Source organism: Boleophthalmus pectinirostris, unplaced genomic scaffold (assembly GCF_026225935.1).
Source record: "Boleophthalmus pectinirostris isolate CB_2022bp ecotype Guang Dong unplaced genomic scaffold, ASM2622593v1 HiC_scaffold_4, whole genome shotgun sequence".
Classification (NCBI taxonomy): domain Eukaryota; kingdom Metazoa; phylum Chordata; class Actinopteri; order Gobiiformes; family Gobiidae; genus Boleophthalmus; species Boleophthalmus pectinirostris.
Window position 1 is genome coordinate 40,595,300 of NW_026571353.1, and position 15,282 is coordinate 40,610,581.

General features: G+C 39.0%; 1 protein-coding gene across 2 annotated transcripts in view; it reads right to left on the reverse strand.

Annotated features, from left to right (window-relative positions):
* bmp2k (BMP2 inducible kinase) overlaps window positions 1–15,282 on the reverse strand; it is a 115,783-nt gene that overhangs the window by 65,307 nt on the left and 35,194 nt on the right. For both annotated transcript variants that reach the window (XM_055161465.1, XM_020923732.2), the window contains 2 exons: window positions 12,652–12,770; window positions 1,041–1,146 (listed from right to left, as the gene is read on the reverse strand). In XM_055161465.1, the coding sequence (XP_055017440.1) occupies window positions 1,041–1,146; window positions 12,652–12,770 (225 nt within the window). The remainder of the gene's footprint in view (window positions 1–1,040; window positions 1,147–12,651; window positions 12,771–15,282) is intronic.

Consider the following 15,282-nt stretch of genomic DNA (forward strand, 5'->3'; position numbering starts at 1 on the left):
GACTGTGAGCGGGGTCGCCTCTCCACAGATCTGACCTGTAACTTGGTCTGGTTTGGTCTCCATGAAGATAGAAAGGTTTACCGTCGTCCCTCGCTATATCGTGGTTCACCTTTCGCGGTCTCGTTTCGCAGATTTTTTTTGGCGCAATTTTTCTTTTTTTTTTTCTTTTTTTTTTTTTACAGCGTATGAACACGTATTGCGTATTACGGATGGGTAGTTATTACACACAGGTGGGTCAGGACTAAACCAGGTCTAAACCAGGACTAATCTTGAATTTAAGAGAGAGAACGCCGAGCAGTTTGTCTGCAAAGTGAGATTGAGCAATTGCCGCGTTTACCTCCGTGAGGTGCAGAACTCTGCATGGGTCCTTTCTCCTGCGTCACCTCCGAGCTCGTCCTGGTTTAGTCCTGGTTTAGTCCTGGTTTAGTCCTGGTTTAGTCCTGGAATGAGTTCTAGGTTAGTCCTGGTTTAGTCCTGGATTAGTTCTAGGTTAGTCCTGTTTCAGTCCTGGATTAGTCCTGGATTAGTCCTCCTCTTCAGTCCTGGAATCAGTCCTGGTTTAGTCCTGGTTCAGTCCAATGAATCTTGGGTTCATTACATAAAGGAGGAAAATAAAAGGACGACAGCAGCAATAAGTTTTAAGAAGGATGTAAAAAGTGTTGTAATTGTCCTGTGTGAGAAAAGTGTATAAAGTTTGTGCTGAGGGGTTTTACACACTTAAAACAGATATAACAATTGTAAAATATAAAGTTGACGGGTTATTTTAGAAAGTAACCCCCGCGATAAACGAGGGACCACTGTAATTCCAGGCAAAGCAATAACATCTCCACAGAGAAAACCGTTTTGATGGACCCTCAACTAGAAAAGTTACACAACACGTTTAAACATTTTCCGTTTGTCGTTTTCAACATTTCTTCCAAAAACAGAAAATCTCGCACAAATGTACAGACACTGCCGACCCCTGAAAACGGTTCCTGAACATTTTGAGCTGTTCGGTTTCAGTTTCATGACGTGATTTCGAGTCCAGGTGTGTGTTGTACCTTTGCAGTACTCCATGAGGATGAGCACCTCCCACACGCTCTCAGACACGGGGTTTATGGTCGAGTCCAGATACGCCACGATGTTCTTGTGCCCCGACAGCTCTTTCTGCAAACGACAAAAACAAAATGCACTTTAACGAACGCTCAATCAACCCCTCACAAATGTTAAAGTTGTGTTTTGCCATTTTCTGATCTGTTCTAATGTAGTTTCCTCGTCACAAACAAACCTGGAGTTGTGTTTCGTTTCATTCTTTTGTACATGTTTTACACAAGTTCTTCTCTCAAACTGAAAACGTTAATACGGGAAGTGCTCCACTGTGTTTTTAAACTCCACACACCTTCACTAGAATCATTTGGATCATTTCAGCCCTGGAATTGCCGATCACTACTGAATTAAATGTAAAAAGTAAAAGCTGTTAACTTGAAAATTAAAGCTTCTAGGGATGGGACAAGACGCAATTTTCACGAAATTGGGTTCACAAGAACGAGAAAAGATGAGATTTTGACATAATTTGTAAGAAATAATAACGTAGTGCAATCCATTTCACAATTTTGGCTTTGTTATTTTAATTTGATGATACTTTATTGGTCCTTGTGTACGGCTTTTTTCGAACTACAGCTTCTTAAACTTTGCCAGCTCTTAAATCTTTTTCTGTCCAAGCCAAAGGTAAATTCAGGAGGAAAAAATGTCACGAGATAATTTTTCTCTTGTGGCAATTTTGTCTCGTGAGATCTTGTCCAATCCCTAACAGCTTCATGACATCACAAGGTGGAACAAAGTATTTTGAACTTTGAAGATGGAGACAGACTTATAATAAAGAGTTACTCATTCAGAGTTACTGAATGAAACAAAACACAAATCCATGTATGTTTTTGTGTTTTTGAGGAGGTAACAACATTATAACATGTCTAAAATCTCACAAGAGTCAGTTTGGTGTAATATAGAACCAAGCGCCGGGGTTTTAAAATGGGCCGAGCTCAATGGTTCATCATTCCAGATTTGCCTTTAGCCCAGTGAGGTACTTCCGGCGACTCTGGGCCGATTGAGCATGTGCAGTAACGTCTTTTCTCCCGCGGGCACATGCCAATGCACACGAGCACACAGGGAGCGCGGGCTTGTGTATCACGTGATCGCTTTGACCAATCAGAGCGAGAGGAGCCAGACTGAAGCAGAGCTGAGCTGGAGCGAACGATGATAAAGCGTTTTTGAGCCAACTGAAGGATTTTCAGCTGAGAAAAGTTTATGATGTAAAAATAGGTAAAAATCGCCACAAAATCTGACTTTTGAAAGGTGTAGGTGCAGTTTGTAATTACATTGCGCTCTATGAGAAAAATTCTTTCTTGGCCCAGGGGATATTTTCCGCTGAAGTACCCAGGCTGGCACCACCTAGTGCTTCTGCTCAGTTTCATTTCTCTCTAGCGACTAGGTCAGGAATCAGAATACACTAGACAGTTCGCAAAAAACCCGGAAGTGCGAGTTCAGGCACCACCCAGTCAGCAAAGAGCCATATATTCTGTGTTGTCAACGATTCCCGAGATCGAGGATTTAAAGCCGGAACAAAGAGAATGTTTGGTCAATTTTATCAAGGGGAAAGACGTTATTGTCCTTACAGGATTTGGGAAAAGCTTATAGGGCCCAGCTCATGCAAAATCAACTTTTCAGAGCTTTCTGCCTACTAAGAGTGATGTGTGGGCCTTGTATTTGTCACCAAAGTGGTTTTTAGATTGATTTAGTGACATCGAACTAAAGCTGCTACAACGATGACTCGTTTGACGTAGCAGAAAGCGCTTCAGGACGGGCGGGGGGAGGAGCAATAGTCGGACTTTCATAGTTCCTGGTCTGTGACTGTCTCCAAGAAACCAGTAAGATTTCAGAACTATTGTGTGATGGATGTTCCAAAACCCAAATTGTGCTTGTTTATGTGCAGAAGATACAATGCGAAGAGAGTTATTTTACATAAGATGGGCACTTTAATATACCAGTTAACCCCGTTAGCTGCACATTACATACGTCACGACCAACCAGCAGCGATTGGTTAAATAAAAAAAGTACTCGCCTACTGTCGAGCGAACGAATTCTAACACTGCGAGGTCAGACTGTTTCTGAGACGGTTTCTACGAAGTGAAACCGGCTGATGAATCAGGCTACCAGTGAGTGGCCACTACGCCATCTGGAGGCAGCAACAAGCAGCAACACTTTCCAGTTGTTTCAACAGAACCATGACCTCTGATCGACCTCTAAAACGCAGACATGAAGCGTTTTATTTTCCGATAATCAGGTAGTGTTATCACGCTAGTCGTTGCTATACTGTGATCGCAAACGCTGCGGTCTCTAAAAGTTTGGAAAAGCACTCAGAAACTCATCGTGGTGAATAATTAGGATGCTCTGAATGCATAAGATAAGAAATAAGTCAAACAATGGAGTAGTTCTGTTTTTCATGTGTTTAAGACGGTAAAAATCAGGTACGGCGCCTTTAAAAGTTTCAAAGTTTAATAGTTGCTACTAATATCCCACTCATCATGGCCATAAAATGTTTTCTAATTGCAAAAGTAATAAATACGAGTTAGTTAAGTTAAATATATACATATTAAAAAAAACAAAAAACATTTTTTTGTCATTATATACTGGACACAAGTAAATTACAATATAGCTCAACAGATCTGTTCCTAAACACACACAAAAAAAATAATATAACAACATGCAAAAATTATGTTGTCTCAACAGTGCCGCAACTATTTCAGGAATTTATCTTACATATTTCAATGAAATAAGACCTTCCTAAAAGTGATTCTGAATGATTTTTGAACAAATACTGTAGCTTTCTAAGTTTCTTGTGTTGCACTGCTTACAAATAATGTTCACGGCAGCAGGTAAAGAAATAATTAATGTCTCTTCCAAAATCTAAACATTTTTGAAAATACAATTTCATATTAAACTTCTACAAGCAAATGAGGATTATATTGATATTACAAACTAAAAAAATGCGGCCCTACATTTGGTCTCGCTACATTCACATTTCACTTTATTATGATATAGAAGCTGATTTTCTAACTCAATACATCACAGTGACGCGGCGGCGAGAACGCCCCCCCCCCTCCCGGGCACAGCAGGTCCCCGTGTGCCGCCCAAGAGAAGGAGACGCCCAGAGGGAGGAGGGGGACGTTCAAGCCGAGAGAATGGGAAGCTTGAGCTGGGACTTTCAAGCCAGGGGGACACTCGAGCCGGTATTCTTATAAACAAATCGTGGTGAATAATTAAGATGCTCTGAATGCATAAGGTAAGAGAGGAATAACTCTGAACAGCTGCAAACTGTTTACAATGGAGTAGTTCTGTTTTTCATGTGTTTAAGACGGTAAAAATCTGGTACGGCGCCTTTAAGAGTTTTAAAGTTTAATAGACGCTACTCATTATGACTATAAAATGTTTTCTAATTGCAAAAGTAATAAATGCGACTGATAATTCTTTTATTATTGGTCACAGGTTAAGCCCTTAAAACGTCTCGGTGTTTTTACGTGTTGAAAAAGTCTGTGGGTTTATGAGGTGGGAGGGCACGATTCGGCTCCATAAAAACAAAGACTCACTTTTATTCGAGCACGTTTTTCACGCTGGAGTTTAATCAGCCCATTTTTCTCCAGCGGCTGCTCTGCTCGTGTCACCCTGACCCAGTCCAAATCATATCTGCTCCGGTAACGCACTTTGATCAGAGGAAACTGCAGCCGAGGGAAGGGAACACACGTCTCGCTGTCAGTCACTATATTAACACGGTATTGATATAAAAAAAAAATACACGTTTACATTTTAAATAGACTTCTAGAAACTCAAATTACTTTTCTATCAGACCAGTATTAGCCATTTATGATGAAACGGAACCAAAACCAGATGTAAACCAGATGTAATCGAACCAAAAGCCAGCATGTTAGTTATTAAAAAATTTGAATAATCATTAAATCATGTTGTTTTTACAATAAATCTAACACTAATATTTGATCATGACACAGCTGTTTCTGGCACACACAGTCAAAGTCCTTATTCTGATTAGTATTATTAGTATCACGAGTGCAGCACGGTCGTATAAACGAGCGCCAAGAACTCGTCCTCCAACGCTCACCCAGGACACACGCACACATTATAACACTAAAACAATATTATAACAGTATCATAACAACATTATATTAGTATTAAAACAACATTATAACAGTTTTGGATGGTACAACATTGTGTACCAACAGAATCTCGTGAGATACAAAATTGCCACAAGATCGTTCACACAGAAAAAATGTCACAAGATTTTAATTATTTTTTTTCTTAAGTGTTTACATTTGGAAAGGACAGAAAAGGGTCACGTGTTGGTGAGTTACGTCTTACAGTTCCAAAAAGCAGCACTAGAATGGAAACAAAAATATCAATCAATCAAACTTTATTTGTATAGCACTTTTCATACATTTGAAATGTAGCACAAAGTGCTTCACATGCAACAGAAACATTTTTAATACATTAATTAACACCCCCCCCTCCCATACCACAATTTAAACAGAAACATAAAAACTAAAAAAACTAATAAAAAATATGAAATCAAATAAATGAATAAAAAATAATGATGCAAAACTGGAAACTGAACCATGAAATATATATATATATATATATATATATATATATATATATATATATATTATATTTTTTTTTTTTATTATATTAAAATCTTGTCTTGTCTCGTTCTCGTCAACCCAATAGATCTTTTTTACAGTGGCCAGATGTGCCCCGGAGAAGGGTTAGAAGAACTTCAGGTTAATGGTTTTCTATGGCAAAATGTCTGTGGAAATGTCTCGCATATTTTCCACCAGGTCCATAAATCTACTACACAACTCTCAAGGGAAGAAAGACAAAAGCTTAAAGGAGAACAACGACGAGCATTAGTGATCTATTGAACAAAACTAACGTTATGGTCATGAATAACGTAAGTAATAAGAAATTCATTATAATAAGCAACTTGTTACACTCAGATTGATTCTAGAATAAAAATAAAAAATCGATTTCATGATGTAGACATGTCGTCAAGCTGGCACCACCTAGTGCCTCGGCTCAATTTAATTTCTCTCCAGTGACAGGAATCAGAATACACTAGAGGGTTTACAAGGACCCGGAAGTGTGAGTTCTGGCACCAGCCAATCGGCGAAGAGCCAGACATTCAGTGTTGCCAACGATTCCCGAGATCGAGGATTTAAAGCCGGAACAAAGAGAATGTTTGGTGAATTTTATCAAGGGGAAAGACGTTATTGTCCTTCTTCCTAATGGATTTGGTGCATTACATACGTCACGACCAAACAGCAGCGATTGGTTAAATAAAAAAAAGTACACGCCTACCATTGAGCGAATGAATACTAAAGTTGTGAGGTCAGATGAGAGCTGATGAATCAGGCTAGTAGATATCAGCATATAGATTTGTGCAGTTTGAATGCTACAGATGTTCACAGGTTACATGTCTAACATTTGAACTGCACAAATATATCTATCTGTGCCAATTATGAAATCATATTTTAATTTTAATTGTAGAATCAGTGTGAGTGAACAAGTTCCTTCTGTTTTATTCATGACCACAACATTAGTTTAGTTCAGTGTGTCACTAATGTGTTGTTATTTTTCTCTTTTAAGTTTTGTTCTTTCTTCTCTTGATATTTGTGGATAAATTGTTCATGTTAGAATGTTTCTCCTTTGTGGAGTTTGTTGGTTGAAGATTTGGTGATGGGGCAGATTTATGAAACTGCTGGAGAAAACGACACACATTTACACACACATTTTGACACAGAAAAACATTAACCGGACGTTCTGCAAACCTACAGCGGGACACTTACGGCCGTTGTGAAAAAGTTCTACCTCATATCTCATCTCGAATCTTGTGGAAATTATGTCTCCCTGCTAAAACACGTTATAATGGTAAATGGTCAACGTTCATTGTCCAAGTGTTACGGTCCTTTTGGAAAGTTGGAGTTTGCGCCACAACTGAGGAAGAAACAACGGCACAATACCTCTTCACAAATGGCAGCGAGTGTAAACTAAACAGGGAAATCAAGGTGAGTTTAAATAAAGATTATCATAAAAGTTTATTCTAATGCTGAATATCCAAACACATTACCATGCACCATCTCCATAAGCCGACGCCACATTACAAAAACAACTCCAGCCCCTTTAGCCTTTTCCTGTATTGATCTACATCCATTTAGCTTTAGCGTCGATGTTGTGTAACTCCGATAATGAGACCTGGCCTTAAATATTGATCTTTTTAAACAGGCTAATCACTGCGTTACTCAAATCGCTGCACTGATCAACTCCGACAGTCTGACTTTCACTTTTAGCGTTTAGTCTTATCTGCCCCCGTTGGAAATCACAATGAGTCCTTCAAACCGAGCAGATTTTCTAAGCGGTCCGTCCGGGTGAGACAGTGGTGAGAAAATGGCGAGGGCCGTTGGTGTTTGGAGGTCAGCTCATTGTTTTGGGACGGAGGCACAAACGGCCCTGACGCTGGCAAAACACGGCGCTGGCAGAACGAGGGCAAACAGGGCCAAGGCAGCGTCGGAAAACTCTACAGTGATCAGAGTCGACGAAGAAGCGCTGTAGACTTTGGTACAGCTGCTGCAACACCTGAGAAGCATTTTGGGTTAAGTTATTATTTATCTAAAGGAAATTGCTGGAAAATTGTTGTATTATTACTAAACAAAATTAAAGTAATAGTTTTTAACTGCACGCTCCCATGGAAATAGAAAGTCAAAATCACACTTAAACATTCTCCACGGAAGAGAGTGACCTTTTCTTTGAGACTTTCCGCTGACAAACGCAGGAGATATTAGGAGAAATGGGTTTACTATATTAAGAAATTAAATACCAGGCATGAAAATGGGTCAAGGGTGGAAAAGGTGAGAAGGGTGAACGGTGATTCAGCAGTATATGCACTAGTGTTGTAGTCAGGCTGGTGCCACCTAGTGCCTGCGCTCTATTTCATTTCTCTCCAGTAACTAGGTCAGGAATCAGAATACACTAGACTACAGGTGTCAAACATATGGCTCGGGGGCCAGATCCGGGTCTCCAAGACCTTTAATCTGGCCCTTGGCTGATTTTCTACTAAAATATTTTAATTGTATTTTCTATTAAAATCTTGTTAATTTTCTGTGGTGTTTATCACAGCAGCGTCTCCAGCGTCTCTGTACGTGGCCCCTCCCACCAGAGCAGCACAAATGAAGACTTGTCTCTTTCCAAACGCTCTTAAAGGACGATCGTTTTGACTGTTGACCGTGACACCCTCATCAGAAAAATTTCAAAACTGAGAAAAGTGGAGCCGAGTGCAGGATTTTACAACAAAAACTGACTTATTCAAATTTGCAGACAAGTTAATGTTAAAACTTTGTGTTGAAATTGCTTTTTTTTTTTTTTAAGTTTCAGGTTGTTCATAATATTATAATATTTTGTAAAAGAAAGAGTTCATTAATTAAAAAAGATTTCTGTAATAGATTTGTGTTTCTCTGCACAAATATTTGAACTTATTGTTATTTTTGGAGTTTATATGACATGAGTTTTCTGATCAGGCCCCTTTGGGATCAAAGTAGGTTGGATACGACCCCAGGACCAAAATGAGTTTGACACCCCTGCACTAGACGATTTACAAGAACCCTGGAAGTGCAAGTTCAGGCACCAGCTAATCTGCAAAGAGACAGACTCTATGTTGGCAACAATTCCCGAGATCAAGGATTTAAAACTGGAACAAAGAGAATGTTTGGTGAATTTTATCAAGGGGAAAGACGTTATTGCCCTTTTTCCTACGGGACTTGGAGCATTACATATGTCACGACTAAACAGCAGGGATTAGTTAAATAAAAAAAGTACTCGCCTACAGTCGAGCAAACAAATTCTAATGCTGCGAGGTCACACGCTTTGTATGAAGTGAAACCAGCAGATGAATCAGGCTACTAGTGTTGTAGTCAAGACCACAATAATCGAGACCAAGACCTGTCCGAGACCACAGGGTCCAAGACCGAGACAAGACCGAGACCTCAGAGTCGAGACCAAGACAAGACTGAGACTTTAAGGTCGAGAGCGAGACCACAGCCCATCAAGACCAAATCAAGACCATCTTTGTCATTTTCTAAATTTATTTTGGCACATATATATCAATGTTTTTATAAATCTATCTCCATTTTATCTGATGAATGTTAATTTATGCATAAACTAAAGCAAGCAAACTGTACTGCACTGAAACACTCTGCCCTTTTTTAGACTCTGACCCACAGTTTGAGAAACCCTCCTTTAAGAGAACTTCCACCGTCTTTTTGGTTTTACAGTGGGATTTAGCCACTGCACATTTACCAAATGCACATGTGACAAACACAGATTTATTTGCGATTTTATTAGGCAAACTTCAGCACATATATTGCAGTAAGTCTTCTCTACGCTGTAGGTCTGCTGTGCCGACACTGAAGCATAAATTTTTATTAGTTTCGTCTTGCTCTTCTAATCAGCGTGACTGAGCAGACGTGTGCTATACGATGGGTGCGTATTATATCTTATTGACAACAGTCTATTGCCATTTTCTATTGCTGCTTATTTAAAAGTTTATTACCATTTTTATATATTTTTTTCTCTTAGTTATTGTAATATATTGCAATGTGTGAGCTACGGAGTCCAAGTAAATTCACTTGTGGATGAATAAAGTTCTAATTAGGGACGGGCATTCGATGAAATTTTCTTAATCGATCGTCGGAAGAATTAACGATCGATTATCGATTAATCATTAAAGTTTTTATATTAAAATGATCATCATTATTATTACTATCTGCACTAATCTGCATAAATAAATTCAACTTTACGACATATAAACATAACGACTCTATGTGAAATACTGTACTTTCAGCACTATAGGACGCGCTCTTAAGCCTCCAGCCCCATCAAAAAACGACCGCGCTCCACAATCCAGAGCGCCCCATACACGAATCCACTCAGGTGTCCCAGTACGACTTCAGTAAACTACAAAGCCACAAACACACACGGAACAGACAGCGACCGCACAGAGAAACACACCCACAGACACTCATCACTCCACGCCGATGAGGAACGAAACGGAGGAACGAACCGAAAAAGCGAGCGCGACCTGCCGCTTCTAGACACAACTGAACAACTGAGTCACTGCGAACACGCCGACAATCCGTTGGTCCCAGACACACCCTCCCTACACGCCACAACTGAACAAAGCCCAGAGTCACCGTGAACGAACAAACAAACAAAACCACTCACACATCACACTGTTGGGTTTCATTTAAAGTCCAGTGCCGTTTATTTGTGAAAAAAGATCGAAAATAGACCATTTAATGACGCCTTATAATCCAGAGTGGCCTATAGAGCGGAAAATACAGTATATCATGGTTCATGTATGGAGATCGGTATCGTATCAGCAACTTTTTAATGAATCCCAGCCAAATACAGACCCGTGACTTCTTCCACCACCGACACTGGCAGCGTGTGTGTGATTAATTCCGTTTATTTGCTGATTTGCATGAACCCCGACTGTCTCCAGCAGTTGTGATGTGGTGAGACGCGGGACAAAAAGAGGATTCTAAAACTGAACGCCTAAATGACAGGTTTTATCAGATCAAAAGAGCGGGGTGAATGGAGCAGGTGTCGTCACACAATATCAGAGAAACAGCCAAAAAAAAAAAAAAACTCGGCACACGATGCGGCGCAGCGAGTGCAGAGCTGCAGGTCACGTTTCAAACCAGAAAGACTGCTTCAATAAAACTGTACAACACAACGAGGCAGGTTAATACAGACAAAAGATACAGGTCTGGACCGACTCGGGCAAATATAGACACAGGAGCAGGTCTTTGTTCCAGCGCGTGGGGTTTAGGCAGGTAATTAAAGGAGCTCTATGTAGGCCGAGTTCTTACAGTTTTAAAACGATACTAGAATCACAACGGAGCTGGTGTTTCCAGAGCTTTAACCTGCAGATTGAGGACACGAGGGGAGTGCAAAAACATTGAAATATCGATATATCATATTGTTTAATGTGATGATACAGAATCGATACTGTGGGTTCCTGCATCGATATATCACCAAGAGTATTTTTTTGGTATATTTTACTAAATTATTTTGTTACAGAGCTGGCTTGTTTAGGCGAAGGAAACTCGTTTGTGAGACACATTTTGATGATTAAAATGGCAGTTTTTCACATGAACTTTGCACAAGAAGTGGTTTAACAAACACTTTTAGGCTACATTTACACTGAAATGAATCTCCGTATAGGAAACGATCTGTGTCCAGACACCTTGTTTCTGTGTCTGCGAGACTTCCCTCTCCACACAGCTTTGAGCATATTTGTTTACATTTTACAGAAACAAAACTTAAAACCGCATGACTCATTTGCATAAACTAAGTGCTCAAAAAAAAAAAAAAAAAACAGCTCGCTCCTTGTTCAGGTTCTGTTGGACTAAAGGACACAGTGACTCAGTGGAATATGAGTGTTCTCTCTGTGACAGACTGGTGTTCTGCTTATGGTGAGTCTGTTCTGTGTTTCTGTCATGTTGGTTCATGTGAAACTTTTCAGAGATTATACGTCTGCAGGTCGTACACACAGACACACGTTTATATGAATGGACATATGTTCTAGACTCTTAGTGTTTTGGCGGTGAATTACTTTGCGGCGCACAGAACTACATCAGAGTATCAGTGTTTTCAGGTGTCCACACAGTGAAGCATCAGCTCTGTACAAATATGAATTTGTGGGAGCTGGAGGCACCAGATCGTTCCGTCTCTGGAGCAGTTTTCCGTTCAGATTAGTGTGAACGAACACTGCATCCACAACCAAAACAACTCGAATACGAACTAGCGTGGACAGCGCTTTAGTAAACTTTTAATATCACATCCATGATTTAGCCTTTATTTTTTACTGAACCGTATCGAATCGATCTGAAATATATCGTATTTTAGAAGATAATAACACAGATGAATTTGATAAGTGAACATTTTATAGGATATTTACGACAATGAAGTATTTATAGAAGATGATGATGAAATTGAAATTGTGTGGATTTTTACATGTTTTAATGATGAACTGTATTGTGTTTATTCATCGTTAGTCACTGGAATATTAGAGACGGTTTAATGTAAATAGTCTTTTAATGTAATTTGTACCTGGCCGAGGACTGCACATGGAAAGGAGCTTGTAGTTAAATCTGACACAGATCATCTTTTCTCTCTGGGATCAGTGTTTTCAGTGCACTGTTCTTGTTTTAAATAAAGAAAGAAATAAACTAGTATAACTATCCATCTGTAATCTTGTGATGATGGACTGTAAAGGTTTTTCATCATCGCCTGGTTGACTGACTTGACTGTTTATCTATTTATTTTTCAAGTCAAGTTATTATATCAGAGCAACAGTGGTGGAAGAAGTCTTACCTCTTAAATAAACATACAGATACTGAAGCAAAAGTGTAAAAATATACTGCACTCAGGTAAAAGTTAAAGTACCATTATCATCTACTTAAGGTAAAGGTATTAAGAAATCACTTCAGCGCTTTTGTTTAAACCACTTCTACCACTTCATGAGGTTCCGCTTTTGTCAGCGTTCCTCACCATGATCGTGATCTCTCTCTTGTACACGTTGAGGTCGGGGAGGTTGTTGACGTACATCCTCTTGAGGGCACATCGTACGCCGCTGTGAGTCCGGGCGAGAAAAACGACAGAGAAACCTCCTGCAAAACACAAAAAACACACATGCAGTCATTTCATATGCTTTACGCTGGGGGTTTCCTACGTGTATCTCTACAGGCAGGATGTTCGGCAGGTTTCACAATACGCACAATTAACAAACGAAAAAAAGTTTTAAGTTTTAAGCCTGAAAACTGAAGAAAAAATAAGATATAATGGATTTAAACAGTGCATTTTCAGGAGCCTGTAGTTCGTGTACTGTGTAACTTTTGTTTGGGGGGGTCAGCCACCTTTTTGTTTCCATGGATATGTCATTTCTTTGCATGGAATGTTCCACAGTGTAACATTAAACAGCTCTACCTTACATTTATTTCAGTTTTAAATGGTTTTATAGCTCAAAAATACTCAGAAAAACGGGATCGACTCTCCACAGTCTAGTTTGGCCTCCATGAATTATAAAAAATGTTTAATGCCATACTGTGGAACATTCCAGTCAAAGCAAGAACATCTCCATGGATAAAAAGCATTTGATAGACCCTCCACCACAAAAGTTACACAGCGCACCTTTAAAATAGTCAAAAAAAATTATAATAAATGGATTTAAACAATGGAGTAAGAAAGCTGTCAAAAATATTTGTGTGCATAAAATAGAAATCCGTGCACATTTGAATTCTGAGATGAATAACTGGCTGATGCTCGCTGTGGCTGTAGCCGTGAATGTTTTAATCTAAACATACAGAGAACCTGATATTTGCTAATTAGCCCGGATTTCCCAAATACGCACGGATTTCTATTTTATGGGCACGAATATTTTTGACAGCTTTCTAACTCCATATTAAACACACATTTTTAGTGTGATCAGTCTGAGCGTTCATGGTCATTTTTAGATTTTCAACCAAAAGGTGAATGACTTTGTGAGGGTGTAATTTTATTATAATTTTCCCATGCACAAAGCGTACCTGTAAATGTCAAAAATGAGATTCATAGATACAGTGATCATGGTCATAAAGTTGGTTTAAGTGAGGAAGAAGAGGTGGAGGAGAGTGTCAGAGGAAATTCCCAATTTTGGCCTCACCATTTTTTTTTTTATTTGTTTTAACATTTTCTTTAATAATTCTGTTTCCATTCTAGCATTGCTTTTTGGAACTAGAAGAGATAGAACTCGACAATACGTAATTCTTTTTTTGTCCAGTCCAAGTGTAAATGCACGGAAAAAAATCTCACAAGGTTATTTTTCTCATTTTTGCATGATCTTGTGATACGAGATTTTGTACCATCCCTCGTTTGGTGGGTAAAGTAAAGTCGTAAAGTTCCTAAGTAAAGTTCTAAAACTGAACCCAATCCCCAAAATCCCATTAAAAGTGCATGAATATTTATTTATTTTTTTTTTTACAAAATAAAGGCGTTGTCATTTGTTTTTTTATTCCTCTTATCGTAAATACTGCACAGTTTTGACAAGTTTTGTTGCTTGTTTACATTACGGTTGCTAGGTAACTTACAGGATTATCTCTAAACATGTCATATCTGGTTTCCTAGCCAAGCCAGGAAGTACGATTATAAACTTCTTCAAAATGAAAACCTACAAAAACATTTTAAATATAATTAATATACGTTGAAGGTCCATTGTGTCATTTTTCTGGTGGAGATGCTGTTGCTTTGACCAGAATCTTCCAGAATCTTGCATTAAACAAAAAAAAAACTTCTCTTATCTCCATGCAGACCAAAAAGTGACACCATTAAGCCAAGTTACACGTCAGATCTGTGGAGAGGCGACCCTGCTTGTGTTATTTTTAAGCAATAAAAACACGTGTAATTGAATAAACGTTACTGGGAAAACAATAAAATCTCCATGGGAAAAAACTTCGACTATTAAAGTTAAACAATGCGCCTTTAACTATATTTAGTACGGTTTTTATTCAATAATTCAAAAATAAAACTGTCTTTTCCTCCGTCCAACCTTTACCCCACTAAACCTCTCAGTGTCTTTTTGTTACCAGCTCTAAAACAGAAAACTAGTCACAGCCGTCCCAAACAAAGACCGGTGTTTACTCCGACTTCACACAAAAAAAAAACGCTCAGGAGTGAATCGAAGGAGCCTGACTCAGCGAAACCCGGATTAGAGCGGCGGGTTAAGGGTTAAGACGGCTTCACGGTCGGACTCGAGATAAACAGCTTCTGGTTGAGTTGAGGCAAGGACAGGAAGCGTTATAAAAGAAATGACGTTCAAGATCTAAGACAAAGAGTTAGTCTTGGTTTAGTGCTTAAAAGATCCTGTACTTGATGTTTTTTCCCCGCGTACAAGCAGATCTTAAAACCAAAATAAGTCCGCCGTGTAATGTGTGAGTGTTTTATTGTCCGATAATCAGGAAGTGCACCGTTAGCATGACCTGAAACTGCAAAAAGCTCTTATAAATTCATCACAGTGAATAATTAGGATGTTCAGAATGTATGAGGTAAATGAGAAATAAACTTTGGACCACTGAAAACCATTTCAAATGAACTAGTTCTGTTTTTCTGTTCTGTTCTGCATTTCATTTAATTATCTTACACAATCAG